At 40.2% G+C, this 19,749-nt stretch overlaps 1 protein-coding gene across 2 annotated transcripts; it reads right to left on the bottom strand.

Moving 5' to 3' along the window:
* Positions 1-303: 303 nt before the first annotated feature.
* LOC144955811 (cAMP-responsive element modulator-like) lies at positions 304-19,153 on the bottom strand. 2 transcript variants are annotated; one of them, XM_078886006.1, is made up of 8 exons: positions 19,065-19,153; positions 10,177-10,273; positions 9,491-9,643; positions 8,849-8,934; positions 8,439-8,578; positions 6,980-7,150; positions 6,387-6,537; positions 304-5,512 (listed from the first exon to the last, which is right to left on the bottom strand). In XM_078886006.1, the coding sequence occupies exons 2-8, from the start codon at positions 10,249-10,251 to the stop codon at positions 5,368-5,370; spliced, it is 921 nt and encodes a 306-aa protein (XP_078742132.1). In that variant the 5' UTR covers positions 10,252-10,273; positions 19,065-19,153; the 3' UTR covers positions 304-5,367. The 2 variants fall into 2 exon arrangements, with proteins under 2 accessions (XP_078742132.1, XP_078710915.1); XM_078854789.1 differs by lacking the exon at positions 19,065-19,153 and having other exon boundaries at positions 9,491-9,624; positions 10,177-10,262.
* Between the last annotated feature and the right edge of the window lie 596 nt (positions 19,154-19,749).

The following is a 19,749-nucleotide window of genomic DNA, read 5'->3' on the forward strand; positions in this document are numbered from 1 at the left end:
TATTTGTGGATTGGGCATTGCGTCGTTATATGTTGTATAGTCTATTCTGGATGCCCACATCTGCCATGGTTGGTGCAAACGCGATTGAAGGTGTACCATGAGCTTCGTGGAAGATCAAACCCAGGAAGGGATCTTCTGCTTTGGGTCTTTCACAAGGTGTTTGTAAGTTATTTTGAACTCTATTCGGCTATCCAGGATTCAATGAGTCACATCCTCGCAGATACATAGTGTGCACAACCTTGTAATTTCAAGGAACATACACTATATCTACTTCAGTGACTGACAGACATATTGTGACAAAAGGGTTGTATTAAAAGTAATATGCAGTACAAAAGAACACACGAGGATACAATAATCAATACATAAACATAGCACGTAGAGACAATGGGTAACCATACTCAAAATGCAGCGGTTCTCAATGGGATTTGACCATCACAAGTTTCCAATCGATTCCTCACCAAACTTTAATCAATTTCCTTTTTCAGTAGAAAATCTTTATCTACAGGTACTTGCAATGAGCACGGCATATTGTTGAATGATGATAAAATTACGTGTAAAATTGTAATGACATGACACTCATCAATTGTGCACGTGAATTCCGAAGCTTGTTTGTTTCAGAATTCAAATGCTGCTCTTTATATGCCGACACTAAAAAGACCTGCCATGCAGGTATAACTTAACGTTTAAGAGCGATTAATGTTAACTTGAATGTCTTGGATAAAGCAGTACAAACTAGAAATGGATTAAAAGTGAAAATGGTTGTAACTCGAGAAAGTAAATTTTCATCGTTGCAACACAATAACACTAGAGCAGATCGAAATATACAATGAACTTAATTTGTAGATTAAAAAAACTTTTAATTGCTTGTTTATGAATCTAGCCTGAATCAACCACCATTGCATATTGTACATCACCTGTCAGCTGATATGTGCATGGTTAGTGTTGACTTTTCAGAGCAGTGCTGACGAGTCGTGTATCACTGTACTGTATGCAGTTTTAATTTCATTATTAACATATCAAAAGCGGAATTTCTGAAAAGCTCAGCTTCTGGCGAAATAACCTTAACAAAATTGTGAACTCCATTTAAGAGGTAATTTAAGAGTTAGTTAAAGCTTTTGCAATCACTACCGACTAACAATCATATCACATTTTCACAAATAAATTACAGCACATCCCCTTCAGTCGCATTAGTACATAACTAACACTTCATGCAATAAACTTTGAAACATACTGTATTCTCATCGTGCAATCGTACATTTCATCAATGTTGATGCAGCATATGCAATGTGGAAGATCACTGTTTTATTAAGCAGTATTAATCCAGCCCTTGTTTCAGGACGCAGGCAACTTAAGTATTTTTTATGCTGAAGTTTAGTATTTCAATAAAACCAATGTTTTAAAGCATTACATTAATGACTACTGACTACACCAGTGCTATGAAGCGCAATACACTTGGATAATTTTCAAAGATGATCAGCCCTAAAAAAAAACATTATAAAAAGGCCAATATTTTCTTTCTGTTAACATTATTTCACGAGAAAGTTATATTTTGGGAGGCCCCAACTTCTTATATCAAAATGATACACTGACCATTTCCATTGATGTTCTATTGTATAGCATACGTTTGTACTATATTGATATAATGGTAGACAGGAGTGTATGAGATTGGTTTGTGAGTTTGAGAACCGCGGCTCTATCACGATGAGCAAGCTCTCAACAATTTTAATTTTTTTTACATTTACCATTCAACTACAAAATGTACAAACGAGTGGATAACAAATAACTACAACTTAATGAAACGGAGTAATATTTTTATGGCTTATGGTGAACACTGTCCGATTGTGCTACTGAAATAAAAATACAATTTGATATATTCCCCTGCCATCTAAGAAGTTAATTACGCATATTCACAGAACAAGTGTAACCTCTTACTTAATACAGAAATGAGTATCGATTACAAATATTAAAGCAATTTTTGCAATATGGTATATCCACTTTTCCCTAAACAGCATTTAATATATTTGTAATATACAATAAAATAATGAAAACAATGATAATACAACATTCTTGAAGCCAAAAGTCTAAACAGAAGTGATTTCTATCAAAATAATGAATCTACCTATATGAAATGGCAATGTAATTAGGTATTTGCAAATACCACAGTTGGATCCTCAAAAAACGTATCCATTCACTGTGACCTTTTACACCAATTGTTATGATCAGTATTCACAAATGCAAAGCTTTGGTAAATACTGCACAGGCACAATGAAAATGTGACATTATCAGATTCCTACCCAGAACACTGTAGCCATAAGCAGTATTGTTAGTGCCAGCTAATTGTCTTCACACACCGCCACATGATGAATATGTAAATTGCATGAATCCACCGTAGACGATTCCAGTAGGAATCGAGATTCATCTGAGCAATTCCCATGGTAAAATATCCATCGACATTAAATGGGATTTAAAGAGTGATTTTGCCATATAAAGAATCGTCCAATATGAATCCTGTTCATATAAATGAATGGAATTCCCTGACAGCAGACATCAACAGAACCCCCAAGAATGTAATAAGCAATTCAATGCATCGCCATCAAACAGAATAGAGATTCTTTAAAATCCTATGGATTATCCAGTAAAATCTCCATTCATTATAATGGCAATTCCACATTGCCGACCAGGATCCACCTTGTCAAAATGCCATGCGGGCTCCAAACAGCCTAGCCTCAACCCCCTGATTATGTCAATCCTGTTAGGAATTGTCTTAGAATTCTGGGAATAGAATCAAGTGATGCCAGACTAGGACTCATACATTGGGCCAATCTATATAAGCATGTTTCTTAAGATGCAGTTGTATTTAGAGGCACTCATGATACAAATTTCATTGTATATTGTTGGGATTTTGTTATTTAATTATACATTGTTGTTACAATACTCCCTTTTAAACATATTTGTATTTATGACTATGGAATTACGTTTTTAAAGTTGATAGCTTTTAAGCCTTTTCTGTAATTCATTCCAGATTTAGGATGGTTGGCTATGTAGTTCAACATACATATGTAGGGGTGTTACGGAGGGGCTGTATACATAGGATCACACGGGAAACAAACACAGTGGGCGGGGCTTCGTGAGTGCACGAGGAGGTGCTCTCAACGACGTCCGCACAGGGCAGCCTGGGGGGGGCTGGCCCCACCCCTCAGCGGGGGGTTTTGGTATAAAAGGGGATGAGCCGGAGAGCTCGGGGGACAATGTTAAAGCTAAACCAGTGAAGACCGAAGATCGTCTAGCTAGAGCCCTGGACTCCCCTGGGTCGCCGCCCTTGTCAGGGCCGCGCAGGACCGAGCCAGCGGCGTGGTCCCGAGAACCAGAGCTAGTGCTCTGGGACTCCGGGTACCGTAGCCCGACTTACCAGTGTCGGGCCAGACAGCCTCCCCTAGCCCGTTAGTGGAGGACTAGGAGGTAGGTCAGAGATAGCTAGCAGTGTATTCCCAGCTAGCCGGGTGAGGGGGCCGATACCCCCTCCAGTGTTGTATGTCCGCGGTTGTGACAACTGTTGCGGAATAAATACGTGTGCCTCAACCCCGGCGTCCAAGAGTCCTCAACGATATTACACATACATCCCATTGAAATACATTTTACATGTCATTTAACCCTAACCTTTGGGTTACATTAGCAAGTTGAGCATTTGTGAATGCTTCGTCAAAGTGAACACATACATTTATGGAGGATCAAATGTGGTAAATTATCATCGTCATACAATGCCCTGCAAAATAATTCATTGCATTTCTCTTGCACAAATGGAACGTCCCATTATTTAATTTAGCCTTACAAATCCATTTCAAGGAATGCAGCTGCATACACTCATCTCTGTGGTTCAATCTTATTGAAGATAATCGATAATAAAACCGTGTGTGGGCCTCTGCAACAGCCTACACTGTACTATAGGCGACGAGTAAACTTGGGTCGTCTGCATAAAAAAACTAGTCCCCAAAATCAAATCCCGCAGTTGCGAGTTGTATAATGTTGTTACTTTAACAAAGCGATACAACCCTAAGATATGCGACCGCACCACGCGACGGTGCACACGCAGCTTCAATTTAAGAACCATATGGAATGTACTTTTTTAACATTAGTAAAGGCAATCTTTTCTTATTTCCCCATTGTCACAAATATGCACATTTATCTTTGTCCAATCAGAATCTGCCGGAGGACCAAACACAGGGACACAAATAATCAAAGGCAACATTAACGGACCTAGTACGTAAATGGTGTTTTTGTTTAAATGTTCATGAATGCTCCTTAGAACTATTGATAATTATTCTTTGAAAAATCAAAACATCAAGTTTGTACATGAGGCTCCATGGCATGCATAGGACTTTAAAAAAGTCGATACATCTCCGTGTAAAAGTTTACCTCAAAATGTGGGCCTATTTAACAGCTACACAAAAATACCCATTTTGCAAAAGGCATGTTTTTATTGTTTTCATTGTAAATGAGTGTTTTTAAATAAGCAATGCATGCCAATGCTCATGGCCGAAATGTACTGTAGATTTACAAAACATACAAATCACGAAAGGGCACCCATAATGAGCCCTAAACAGTCAATGGAAACACTGCAACTTGTTATCAAAAGCCAAATATTACTGCAGTGCTTTCTATTTAACAGGCTTTCTATTCTGGTCATAATTGCGTCACTAAAAATGGATAAATAAATGCTAGGCATCCAAATATCTTCTATCCAATTAAAATACAGAACAGATAAAGTAGAAAATATAAATCTTATGAACCATTTTTTATATATATATTCATTACATCCTATAATATAACCAAAACAGTTTTATGCAAATACATCAATATTATTATTTTAAAAATAATTTTTACATTACCATTTATGCCCAAGACTAAGTTTTAATCCATCTTCTTTTACTGGGCCAAGCGCAGCAGTTTGCTTCATCCAGCAAAAATCTAACTTAAGTTGCTCATAGAGACTTACATTTTGTTGGTTTTCTTTAAACTTTTTGGCGATGGGAGAGTTACCTTGTATACCTCGACAATTACAGGAATATCTCTTATCCATTCTGTGCTTGCAGAAAGGCAATTGCAGCCAACATTCACCATATCAACTGCCAAATATCTGCAGTTTTCTGCTGAAAATTCCGGTGGAAACTGCCGATATGCCAAAAAGTGAAGCAAGCGTTTGCAACTCACCCTACCATTGTTTTTTGGATGAAACCTACTGAGACTTCTTCTAGGCTGGCAAGGGCATTCAGAAAAAGGAGTCTTTTGGATCGTGTAAAGGGCAAGGCTGGGGACCATGGTTACCATGAGGACCCGGGTTGAGTGAGTTTGGTGGGTGGTGTGAGTGTGCTAGTCGTTCTTGTGGCAGTACAGGTCCTTGAGCGTCTTGAGTTCCTCAATGAGGGTCTTATTCTGATTCTCCAGCACAGCTACGCGGTTCTCCAGGCACTTCACGTACTCCTTCTTCTTCCGCCGACATTCACGTGCTGCCTCCCTGAGATTTGGCACACACACACACAGTCTTGCGCGAAAAATAGCTACAAAGCTATTTGGATTTACAAAGCGTTTAAAAAGCAACGACATCTCAAGATGTTGTAGAAGTAGGGAACATTATGTAGCAATCAAGTGGACATGGCGAGAAAGTTAGGATGTTCTTTGCAATTATATTGCAACTCTATTGTCTGCATCAATGTTTGAATGTCTCCGTTAAACAACGGCTACAATAGTTACATTTGGGTCAGACTCCTTTGCGACTTTGCTCAAAATTCCTTAACAGTTTTTATTATCGTTGAACATTCAGCATCGCTTGCAACACAGTTGCAAAATAATTACCAAAGTTACGTTTAACAAAGGCTGTGGTGCAATATTTGGAGACAATATGCACCACCTGCTCAGCTCACGACTACACAAGTTCTGCCATCACATGGAATTGCAGATACTGTAGATCTAGTCACATGACATGCAGTAACCAAGCTAAAGCTTTGACAAAAAAACAAATGTTTCTGAGTATAAGTATCCATACTGTTCTAAAAATTGAGTTCCAGCTCCCAAAACTGTTTAATACTATCCCACACATTAACCTTTTCACAAATCAGAATGTGATGTGGTCAGAACTTGACATGGTGGTGGACAAAAATGCATCATCAATGACGCAACTCTGTTCTGACGCCAACTAAAACTAGTTTATTGGAAATAAACGACTTATAAAAAATATAAAAAACTACAGTACTTTGTCAATCCGCTGCCATACATATAATTTAACTGACATTTTCAACAATGGATGACCGCAAATGTTCCACTGCTTTGCTCTCGGTGTGAGAAGCACCCCTGTGTTTTACGAGTTGAGGTGGCGGTCGCAGCGGCAGCACCTGTTTTTGTAGAGGCGGATCTCGCGCTTGCGCGTGGACTCCTCGGCACCCCCCTGGGGGCTGGCCAAGCCCCCCGGGGACGCGGACACCACCACGCTCTGAGAGAGTCCGCTCGTCGGAGTACGAATCTGGTACGTCTCGCCTGATGAAGCTGTGGACACAGTCACGGTGAATGAAGGTCAATGGGTGTCGATACCACCTGGGAAAGTACCACCACTGTCTGATTTAAGTTCAGTTTCCACACTGTAAGGGTTTTTTAAGGAAGTCTTGGTCAGATTAATTTGGTGAAGAGTAGTCGCATAGCTGCTGCTTTGCGTTGTAGACCTGAAAGCCTCTGCTTATCAACATGCATTCGAACAAAAAACATCTGCCCTGTTTTGTTCAATTGTGGTGAACCATAATTTTGTTGTTGCCATCATATTTTTACATTTCATTAAATTTTGAGAGGGCATCGCATGTTCATAGTTCCTCCTTGTATCATGTTCTCTCATTATTTATTTAATTTGTTCCTAAACACAGTTGGCTATGTGTACAAGGCAGCAGAATGTATACATAGAACATGGAATGTTAGGTCATGCGATGGCAATACATACACTGCACGACGACTTGGCTGCCCGGTACAAAGAACTGCTGCCCGTCGCTGGTCTGTGCGTACTGCACGATGGTGGCGCCCCCTTGCTGGTTGCCTGCGTTCGTCATGGTCAGCGTCTGGAGACCCTCCGCGCCATTGGCGATCTGTATCGCGCCGCCTTGCGCGATTGCAACTGTGGAGATACACCAGAACGAGCTAAATGGGTGACACGCAATACTTTATAGTCCGAGTACATGTGGTTTTTAAGACCGAGAGCATTGGAGGCTGCACTCATTCATGTTGAGAGCCATGAATCAGTGGTGGAATTTCCACACTCCTATATTACTTGCTATAATTTTTTTTAAACAACAAATGTTGACTTCCCACAAAATGGCAAGTTTATGTAATTTCCTATTTACAAAGAGTTCAATTGTCTCCTGGCCACCCAAGTTTTAGAAATGTGCCTCAACAGTAAGGCAATAAAAGTTCTGATACAGGTTTCCCTCGCTTTATGCGAATTCGCGTATATGCTGCCTACCTATTTCAACCCAAAATGCACTATATGCGGTTCGAATTCACTTCCATGCGGCTATAAAGTCGGACGCGGAATATTGTGTGTGCTGTATGTGCTACTCAGCAACTCTTTTTCGCTTTGCATGCCCTCTTTTTTAAACGCATCTATCGCATAAACCAAGGGAAACCTGTATTATAAAACTACACAAACACCTTCATATATGTACATGTATATGCACTTGTAATCTTGTCATCTACCATTGTTACGCACCACTTGATCTTGTGTTAAACATTTTCAGTGCCATGTGGTTTGTCGGGTTTACATTTTCCACAACAATTCTGTCATTTGACAACCTTCTTGCATCTCAAAGAATCAATAAACATGCCCGGACCTGACATTTTATCACACGCAAAACTAAATCCCTGAAATTAAATATTTAAATTTGAGCAGCACACTGATGGCAGGTGTTTTTATTAGTGATGTAATAAAAAAAAATAATCACTATTACGGCAAAAAGAGAAATAAATACTTTTGCACTAAAACCATGAAGAAAACACGAATGTTTAAAGCCAATTTGGTGGAAGGAAACTACATTTTAAGGTATACAGATTCAAGATAAGCCAATATCTGAATATATTCATTTTCCATTAAATACATTTTGTTCATATAAAAACAGGTAGTATAATGAACGACTTTAACAATACTTGCCAAGTCATTTAAAGTTAATGTATACAAAATAAGCACACAGCTGCAGTGCAAAGTGAAGGAAATTGCAGTGACATAATAAAAAAAAAAGTTTATCTGAAAGATATTTTCCACAACATAATTGTATGCTGCAACTATCGCTCATTATCACTGGGATGGCTTCTTGTGAATACAAACTTGAAGTAAACAGCAATTTCCCGAGCCTGGACAATTTACACTCTTCTTGACGTTTTAACTCTCCCACAAACGTGAATCCACTTACTGTACTGGCCAGTGCTGGTCTGGTAGATGGGTGTGGGCAATGTGACGGTGCTGATGGTAGCTGTGCCCTCCTCCTCGCTCTTCTCCTCATCAATCTTGGACACCACAGGTCCATCTGATGACAGGTCGTTGAGTATCTTCCTATGTGGTGAAAGGGGTCACCAAATGTCAGCCACACAAGCACCATTCCATCCTGCAGAATGATTCCCTCCACTTAGCAACTTCCTGTTGACTCCTCACAGAGAGCTACTCACTTTAATGGCTCAATAAAAACAATGAGCCAAATTGACCCCTGACCAGAATTTGAACTGATAAAGTTTGAATTGTGAGGCAAGGGCTCTAACTAGTGCCACCCAGAAGAGAATAAATCATTCAAGTGACAAACGCAAGAGGTTCCGATGTTCCACTGACCTGTAAGAGGGCCGTCTGGACAGGATCTCCCGCCGCTTCTGTGAGATAGCAGAGCCATCTGCAGCCTCCTCAGAAATAGCAGCCACCTGTGGGGAAATTGTTAAGAGGTACCCTTCCATAATGTGTATAGAATGCAACAGAAACTCACCTCTCAGTGCATACATGTAAAAACAGACTATCAGACTGCTAGACCCATCAACATCGTGGAAACGAATTACAATAAAATGTGTACTGTATATAACATTGCTTTACATGTGAACTATAAATGAGGGCCAGCAGAGAACACCAAGGAGTGTAGACCATTCTTAGTACTACGAGATTATTTAACTTATTACCCTCCTCTCCTAACTGCAATACTTTTTTTGATACCACCATAGCATCTCTATTGCTGGCAGTAATTAGATCCACAAACTTTCGATTTAAAGCTTTCGTGACTGCAGGGATGCATCTTCTTGGTTCTTTCGGTAAAGTCACGTAGAAGGGAAATAATAAAATAATAAAAATACAACTTTATTTTTTATTATTTGATCATTTCCCTTCTACGTGACTTTACCGAAAGAACCAAGAAGATCCACAAACGTCAACAAAAAATGCTGATATCCTCTGAAGCACCCTGTTAAAGCTCAAAAAAGGCCTGCGCACCTGTATGGTCTGTATCTGTGGAGACTGGATAACAGAAGGCTGTGCTGCCTGGATAACCGACTGCACTTGCACTGTCTGCCCCCCAGGAAGCTGCACCACCGCCATGGTTGGGCCACCGGTTGTCACCACCTGGCCTGCAGCAGACACTTGCAGCTGTACGCAAAAGTATGGAGGCATACAGGAAAACACACAAAGGCACAGCCACAGAAACAAACATCGGAGCACAAATGTAATCAAATTAAATAGTTCTGTAGCACAGCATAGCTGCTCATGCCTCAGCACACTTGCTACTTAAACTGAACAAGCTAACACTGCTTCGAATTACCCCTATGAAGTCATCTGTACATCTTATGGTCAGCTTTGGTTCAGTTTCTGTACAAATTGCTGCCAGACTAAAAGTCTTTAGTGCTTTGTGGCATATATATGCCCTGAGAAACATTACTGAATAACCCTCATGGAAATGAATTTCTAAATGCACATAGAAGGCATCCGAATGTGTGTACGAGAGTGGAGGGGAGTCAATGGGAGCAAAACTGCATGCATGAGTGACAAAATTTGCAAGTAGACGAACGAGTAAGTGAAGGGTGAATAGCTATGCGAGTGCATCATTGTACACAGTAACCGAGTGTGAGTTAGGTCAGCTGTCGAACGAGCGAGCAAGCAACGTAATGTAAGCAGTGCATTACCTGCTCCACTGTCACAAGTTGTGTTTCTCCCTCTCCGGCACTCACAGACACAACACCTTGTTGTCCCTCTGACATGCTGTTTTGTACCCTCCGAGCCCTGCCATCATCAAACAAAATGCACCAATTATCTCAAAATGCATCATTATCTCTCGAAAATCAGTGCGTACCATTTTGTGTAAAGCAGAAAGGTGAACATACATACAACTAGTCCTATCGTATGTGTCATTTCACAACTGGTTCATGTCTGCCAATCAAGATAGGCACCACCCACTGCTCAACTGAGTATGGAAGATGGCTTTTGACGTATTATAATTGATAAAGCAATTGATTAAACAAAATATGTACTGTGTGAACTGCATTATAGCATCGAAGTACTTTCATTTTTAAACTAGGATCGGTAGGGTGCTCTTCTCCATCGGGTTGCTTAAGTCTCTCAACAGGATTACTGATGACTTCCCACAAAGTGGTAATCAATGTACCATTGGCATGATGGGCTTGTCAACCCCACCAAGGATTTGAACTAATATAACTTTGATTGTGAATGCTCCGACCATAGCACCACTTGTCAGGATAGATTTAAAGTCAAAATCGTTTCTTTCCTCCAACAGCAAATAAGGCAGCTCTGAAATAGACATTTTTTAAAGAAATGTTTTCGTGTATTTGCTTCATAAACAGCAATATTTGCATGGCATTACACAGCCATCTAGAAGTGGTATGTCTTGTGCACATAAAAGACGTGACCACAATGCATAAAAAACATTCACACGATTTTACTCAATCATCAGCATTCATTCTTTTTCATAATCATTAATTCACTATAATTAGAACAGGTGAACGTACGCCTCACGATAGACCGTTCAATCAGTATTGTCAATTAGCCGGTTTTCCTCAATGGTGCACCACTTTATAACTGACAAAGAACACATGCTGCTTAGTTGTAATTACCCTTGGAAGACAATCATGTATTTGGCTGCTGTGTAATTGCTGCCCATAAAAACTGTGGATTATTGCACTAGTGCAAGAACGGGCAGGAGGCTGGATCTGATAATGGTGGAAAATATTACTCTTAACTTAACCTAAATTAGTTTTGGAATAACCTTAATGCTTTTTTAAAGATGCCTTCTCTTATTGTTTTTTTTTCTATCATAGCATACACAGCAGAGATTCAACGTTTTATTCAAATGTTGCTGTAACACATTGAACTGTCACTTATTTACATAAATTGGTGTCCGTGCTGCTTACATTGCAAACAGATACTAAAGTATTGCCCCTTTCATGAAAGCATTATCTCTGCATTGATTCCATGAAGCACCAATATTTTTTCTAAATTATATACACAAATGATTTAGCCGTTAAGCAAAACTAACAAATATTTAGCCAATGCTAACTAAATAGGCTAAAGTAAATGAACGATTCACTTAAAAGCCCAAGATAATATATTAATAATACAATTTTTTTTTTTATTCCTGGGTAGTGTTATTTCCTAATTGCTTGTGACTCAAAAGTACAGAAAACGGCTATTATTAAATCCTTTATATTAAGTTCACTTGCTTGCTTGCTTACGACCGTGCAAATATTTCGGTCGTTTTTTAACCCACTTCCCGTGATCCAATCGAGCTGACATTTTGCAGACTCGTTGTGTGTAACAATGTATTTTCGTGAAAAAAAATTCCCAAAATTTGACACCTTTTAGGAATTTTTTTTGTTATATTTAATTACCAATTGCTTAATGGTGGCAGACAATCATCTGACCCATAGGTGGCAGCCATCTCAAGCCAGAGGACGAGAGGACTCTAGCCGCCCGTTTCAAAGACCAATGTGGGCTGGGTTGTGGCCCATTGAACACGCATATAAAGGATTTATAGTGAAAAACTTTGTTTTTACGGGTTAATTTTTTCCCCACAAACTTTGCTTTTGTGACCAGGATAGTCATATTTTTAAATGTACCTATTTTCAATGAGAAAACGTGTTGTGGCGTTGCTCTCCAACACACCGGTGTGCTGTACTAATTAACTGACATGTTCTGTTTACGCAACAAACCTTACTATTTGGCTGTCGCGTGGTGGCGGGTTTCACGACACATTTATATATTTACACGATCTAACCAAAAAAACTGTATTATGGAGGTAACAGAGTGAATGCACTTGTACTCAATAAGAATTATGCAGTCTAAAAGCTTTTTTTTTATTCACCATTTTGTAAAAGTTCTTCTTCTTGTGCTGCTTACAACCGGGAGTAGAAACAAGAATATTGCTCGAGTTGATGAGGCAGAGCCATTTGTTCAAGTTAATGACCTAACAATGGGTAACGAGCCACCATGTATGCACGTTACTGTTAGCAAGCGTGCTCAACCCAGGCCACAAACTGCAGAAGTGTAGAAGAGGGATTTGTTTTCAATCTGGAAGTATAAAGTACTTTAGTTCTGTTGAAATGTCTACTTGGAACTGCATGTAACACACATTCACCATACATTTGCTGGGCGAATATGGTAGTAAGGAGAACATTTCAGGTGGACAGGGGTTCATTAATGACGATGTTTGTTCGATTTTGGTGATTGAGACCTGCTGCACAGGTGTGGGGCATATGATAATTGTTTTTTTTACCCTTTTATCTAGCAACAAAACTGACACCTTTTTTTACAAGGAGTCATGTTTGCATTGACCACAATACCTGCGGTCGGAATGCAAACAAAAAACACAAATCTGATAATGTATGCACCGTCCTTGAAATTGATTGGTCCACACCCAAGACAGCTTTTCTTAGAGCCTAGTCTCACATGGTGTTCGACCAGATGACACCAAAAGGCGCACAACTCAAAGACAATGCACCATCAGAGTATGAGAGCTCAGGGTAAGCATTTATACCATTGTAACCTCGTTTGCCAGTCGCAAAATATGAGGTTTTTTACCCTTTTATCTGGCAACAAAACTGACACCTTTTTTACAAGGAGTCATGTTTGCATTGACCACAATACCTGCGGTCAGAATGCAAACAAAAAACACAACTCTGATAATGTATGCAAAAAAAAGTGTCAGTTGTGTTGCCACGCTTGGCATTTGCATGGATCTCCAGCTCCACTTGCCTATTCCAGGTGCACCACGCAAGTTTTGGCAAATATGGGAGAGGCATTTACTGGAGAAAGCAAGTGTCAATACTTGCTGGAGTATGTCGCTTGAAATTGTTGACTAAACTCTGATTGTATTTAAGTGTGGGAGAACTGGTGTATCTGGAATACATTAAATATATATTTTTAAAAATTATGACAGTTGGCAACCTACATCCTGTAATGTAAACATTGTAGTCCTGGAGACGTGATGTCTGGGTAAATCCACTTCCAAAGTGGTCAAATACGTTCATTGTCACACCAATTCATGCTATCACAAAACAATCAGTGTTGCATTTAAAGAGCAGACTGTAATTACTTTGCTATGTTCACCGTTAACGCACACATATGCAACCTCCATATGGTACCTCATATTATAGGTGTGGCATGTGTATTTTTCTAAAGCTTGTGCATTTTCAATGACCAATAACAGGAGCATTGGCTCATATTTAACCTATGTTGATTGCAATCTACTTTTTAGAATGTAGCTCAATAATCAGGATTGGCTCATTGGGAATCAATTATTGCACTAGTTGTGTGAAAACGCAATCAGTTAACTTAAAAGTGCTTCAATGTAAAACTTGCTTAATCCAGACATCTGATAACAATTCGAAGGATTTTTACTTCAAGTAATCGAAACTAAAAGTGCAGCATTCATAATACATTGGAAATTTAATGAGGAATTGTTGCCGCTAAGGTGCGTTACAGCTGCACATTCCAAAATAGTTCAAATCAGTTGTTGCACAACATCCAATAGATATTAAAACCATCACTCAGTCGCAAATGCAAAAAAAAATCTTTATTTTTCAATTACACATGATGTGTTACATAAATGACCAGTGGGCCGTCATTTGAATTAGTTTATTCAGTTCGTTAATTTCGTATTCATATCTATTCAGCAGCTGTCATATCAGTGTCTGTGATTGTTTTTTGGGGAATGCAATTAGTGATTTTTCTTCCTCACTTTTTGGTCTTCACTTGTCACTGGTTGAAGACCACAAAAGCAGTTATTTTACATCATGGGACCTTCTTTGCCAGTACCAAAATATGATAATAGGGTTTTCCCCTTTTTTTGGCAACAAAACAGGTGTTAAGATGTTAAAACACCAATCTGAAACCTTTTACAAGGAATCATGTCTGCATTAACCGCAATGCTTGTGGTCAGAATGCAAACAAAAACACACTCTGATAATATATGCATTGTCCTTGAAACTGATTGGTCCACACCAGACAACTTTCTTTTGAGCCTCGTCTCAATCCCTTTCAAGGACAATGCATATATTATCAGAGTATTGTTTTGTTTGCATTCTGACCACAAGCATTGTGGTTAATGCAGACATGATTCCTTGTAAAAGGTTTCAGTTTGGTGTTTTAACATCTCAACACCTGTTTTGTTGCCAGAAAAAAATGGGAAAACCTATCATCAGCAGTTATTTTGTACATTTGTTTGGTTGTAGTAGCCAATGAGATAAAAAAAATTCCTTGTGAAAAAAACTAAATCTCAGTTATAAGACGAATTCATAACATGTTAAAAGTATTTTGAATTCATGACATTTGTGAATTACCATTTTTAATGTTAACACGCTTAAAAGCACTGAGATGTGAGACTATATAATAACAAGCTTATAATACATTGCAAGATGTATACAGTAATTACATCAAGAAAAGCAATTGTGGACATTAGCTGACACGTAATTTAAAACTATCAAATGGGTTTTCCTTCGCAAAGCAATGCCGTGAAGCAATGCTGTAAAGCTCTTTTGGCTACATTTATTGCCCCAACCCCTTCGATGCAAATACATTAAGACAACACCCAATAAAAATAAGACGTGTAACCTCACAGTGGAAGGCATTAGGTGAGCCTGCTGACATAGTTGCAATCATATATTCATGATGTATTCTACAAACATATTATAGTTCATATATGTGTAATATTTACAAATTTCACAACTGAAGACATGAGTAATTCCAGGCTGCAAGTATGTTTAGTACAACTTAGTTGACATTTTTGTAAAGCACACCTGGCTCCAAATAACATAAGCACCACAAGACAATTGCCCTCCTATATAATACCAGTTTCATTCACCAATTCTTCAATCAGTTGCATTGGCTGACATACCTGCAATAGTTATACAAGCAAAATTATTTTCACACTCAAACCATATAGTAGTCGTGTAGTGATCTATAATGGAGAAAATCAAGTTAAAACATTATAATTATAGTACTAGGCACGCTTTTCAAGTTACTTTATGATTGCTGTGCACGTATTTACCATAAAAAGTGAACTATTTACGTTGTGTTGGAGTTAAGAGGATAAAGGTTACTGTAAATCCTGTGCTCTATTTAACATGGTTTATTTTTAGATTATCAAGCTGCATGCGAAACCCAAACTTCAAGCTGGTTACCTTGCTTTACATGTGGGAATAGGCAGTTTTCCAAGTCAGTGCATAGCGTATTGTGCCGTGACATCACCACTGGTTACTTGATAATATACTGCATTAAAAGGTAAAATTAAATGGCATTTGGCATTGTCCATAACATTTTATTTTTACAAATTTTTACCAAAATTATAGTGTATGGAACTGGTTATCAATTTCATAAGTCGCATAAATATTGTACACATTTAAAGCTGTTTAATTAGACACATTCAAGGCACAAAAATGGAATTTTAGAAAATGTGTACAAGTTTTCAAACTGATTTCAATTAGTGCATTATGAACATGTGTTTTGTGAACAGAGACCTGAACACCTCACCCACTGCAGCAAAAATAATGCATTTACATGACCTTCCCAAATAATAGACAATCTTCAATTATATCGCACCAAATCAATAATTTGAGTCTCCTATGCAGTAGATCACACGAAATTATGCAGTCGGGGCACTGACAATGCAGCAGCACATTATGCTGTGGTGAACGTTAGTTTTTATGAATGTTGGCAGAAATAAATTAAACGCTGGAATTCTTAAATGAGTAACTTATGGCCCAACCTTATAAATGAGCAAGTATTACGTCACCATGAGTTCATAGGCTGTGGGAAGGATTTACCCACCCATTCTGCAAACACCACATCCTCGATGCAATGCACCAATGCATACATAAATGAGGAAGTACTGTATCACTTTATTTTTGGTGCTTCCAGACACACAAGGATAGAAAAACAATGCAGACAGACAATTTGGTGAAAAATGGTGGCAATAAACTAAGAATACCATTACAAAATAAGAATTTACTTATTCACAAGAGGTTCACTTGTTTCGAATACAGTTTTACGTTGGGATTTTGATGTCGCATGTCATCTACCCGAGTTGAAAACTGGATGGGAGATGTAAAGAGGGACAAACGCAGCAGTGCAATAACCACAAAGTTAACAAGGCATAATACATGAAGATTAAGGTGTATTAGTTTTTAAAACAATATCTACACTAAAAATAATGTACCATTTACTCATACACATTGCAGTCAATGTTTGGAAAGTATGTTTACCATTATACGTTACAAGATTTCAACCAATCTTTTCTCCGAGCCAGTTCCTTGCCTTTAATATAAAGTTAGATGACAAGTTATTTGACTCAAGGTACAGTGGGTTAGACTTAAGATTCAATCAAGTCAATCATAAATAAGATGAAGCTTGAACAAAAATTAGGAACCAAATGAGGTGCCGTTCATAATACATCAAGATACAGATGGCAAGCTACAATTACCTCGACCAAGCACAATAAACAAACTGTAACATCACTTGAATACTGCGAATTATTCGTAATAAAACTAATTTCTTTAAAGTAATTAACACATCGTTAAGCTTACATTTTATGGGAATAGGCCTTCTTTCAAACTCAGAAAAGAGACAACTGCTTAAAAAAGCATTGTCTATGTTCTTGTATGACAGGTCATTTATGGGTAAATTAACGAACTCCCTCCACAACCACCAACATAAAAAGCAATAGAATACTGTACAATATCAACAACAATCCATCAACCTCTACACAATACTAATAACAATAACCAACCAAAATCAGTAGAGCTCCCATATTACAACCCTGGACATCACCCTCACCGACAGCATTATGCATAAAACTTAATAAACCATGATAATAATAAAGTAAACAAATACATACGGTAATAAACTGCAGCTTCAGAGAACAGGACATATTTCGAGGGCAGATCTTCGAACGGCGGTTGCCAAAGCGTTGACTCCAAACTCTTGTAATATAAAGGCAATGCGAAATGTAATATTTACATTTATATACCTGTCAATCCACTTAGGGACAAATGCAACCCTCTCAGTATCGCTAATGCACTTGTTGACCATACACAACACTAGTTAATGGTGTTGGGAAGGAGGCGGTTGGATTATCTAAGATATTGCTCGCCACTGATGTTAGTCTTGAAGGGAATCAAATGTTCACCCCTACATTTACAGCATATTCTTACCTTGATTTTACCTTACTCAATCTTTTTAGCATCTTTTAGGTCAATCGCTATGAACACAACCCACTAACGAGACCAACTGAATACATGGTTCACAATACCTCACTAAGTCACGACTTTACTAACCACAACAACCTTGCATCAATCACTACATAACAATAACACCACCACATGGCAACCCAATGCATATAAGAAGCTTCATCACTACCATTAACACAATTTAAGTTACCGTAACCATGCGGTCATTATTTTACCTGTAAACAGCATTAACTCTTATGTAAACTAGATACAGTATTACCATTCACGCCATGATAATCAGTCACAAAGCGCCATTATTGTCCAGCATTATGCATATCATAATTCTGTAAAATAATTGTATACATACACAAATGAAGGGCTAAATCCTAGCAGTCTTGACTAAGTAGTTTTCACCATAAAAGGACCAATACTATACGCCGATAACAACGTAAAAGACACCCGTTCTAAGGGAGACCTAAAACCGTCAATACAAAAAACTATCGCAATAACCAACAATATAAACAAACCTAAATAAAAAAAACTAGCACGCCACCACCACCAACTTGTACCGGAGTAATCGCCACTATTACAATCAGCTATCCTCAAGATCATTAAATATCAATCACAACTAAAAATCACGATCACCAACCACGAATATAAAACTACCAACAACAAGCACCTTCACGACCATCTCCAGCAGTTATCACAATTACCACCAAGATCCCCACCATAATAATCACCACTAACCATAATCAACATCACCAAAACTATCACCATCGCCAACAAAATCATCATCACGACGATCAAACACCGCGATCTCCCGCGCACGCCGCTGGGCCGGGCGCCACACCGCGCGTTCCCGCCAACACGCACCGACCTCGCCTAGCCACCCTGCCGGTCTGAGGCGTGGTGGCGGCGGCAGAGCCTCACTAGGCCGCACGTCGTGAGGATCGAGGAGTCCAGGGAAGTAGGGGGGCGCTCGTACCGCTCCGATCAAAAGGCCACAGTCGTACTCATCCCGGACGGACGGACAAACGAACGCGCTCCACTAACCCCCCCCAAAAGTTCACGATTTTAAACTCGTTCGATTACGGCAAACAGCGTGACGGAGGGGACCGAAGCGCGGGCGGGCTGCATCAGAGATCGGCAAGCGAAGAACAACAACAGCAGCCATTACAACTGGGAGGCCCCGGGCTGAAGGGCCGCGCGTTGGTGCGACGCGAAAAAAAAGAGAAATAAAAACGACGCTGGTTGCGCGTCGGCGGAGCCCTCCCGCCCCCCGTCGACGAGGCGCGCGAGTAAAACGAAGCGAGTCTCGTCGTGTGACGGGGACTTACCCGCCGCTTCGTTACGTACGGGCGCTCGTCAGAGGCTGCCGTGTGCGCCGACTGGATGTCGCCTCGATACGTAGCCCAGACGTCAACGGCGCCGCGATGACAGAGAAGCGAGGGCGCGGGGAGGGGAGAGAGCGAGGGGCGGGGTGGGTTAGAGGGTGGAGAGAGAGAGGGGCGGGGTGGGTTAGAGGGTGGAGAGAGTGAGGGGGCGGGGTTAGAGGGGTGGAGAGAGGGAGGGGGCGGGGTTAGAAGGTGCAGAGAGGGAGGGGGAGGGGTTAGAGGGTGGAGAGAGGGAGGGGGCGGGGTTAGAGGGGTGGAGAGAGGGAGGGGGCGGGGTTAGAAGGTGCAGAGAGGGAGGGGGAGGGGTTAGAGGGTGGAGAGAGGGAGGGGGCGGGGTTAGAGGGTGGAGAGAGGGAGGGGCGGGGTCGGTTAGAGGGTGGAGAGAGGGAGGGGGCGGGCTTAGAGGGTGGAGAAAGGGAGGGGGGGGGTTAGAGGGTGGAGAGAGGGAGGGGCGGGGTCGGTTAGAGGGTGGAGAGAGGGAGGGGGCGGGCTTAGAGGGTGGTGAGAGGGAGGGGCGGGGTGGGTAAGAGGGTGGATAGAGGGAGGGGGCGGGGCGGCAGCGGCAGCAACAACAACAGCCGCGCTCAACCTTCTGCTGCCACTGATGCCACCCTCCCCCTTGTCCCGA

This window comes from Lampetra fluviatilis, chromosome 1 (assembly GCF_964198595.1).
Source record: "Lampetra fluviatilis chromosome 1, kcLamFluv1.1, whole genome shotgun sequence".
Lineage (NCBI taxonomy): Eukaryota > Metazoa > Chordata > Hyperoartia > Petromyzontiformes > Petromyzontidae > Lampetra > Lampetra fluviatilis.

Bases quoted from the DNA above. Each gene is read 5' to 3' on its own strand.
- LOC144955811 (XM_078886006.1), bottom strand. From the start codon at position 10,251: ATGTCAGAGGGACAACAAGGTGTTGTGTCTGTGAGTGCCGGAGAGGGA. The intron at 8,935-9,490 runs GTGCGCAGGCCT...ATTTCCCCACAG, and splicing joins CACAGATACAGACCATACAG to GTGGCTGCTATTTCTGAGGA. The intron at 8,579-8,848 runs GTCAGTGGAACA...TTCACCACATAG, and splicing joins TCCAGACGGCCCTCTTACAG to GAAGATACTCAACGACCTGT.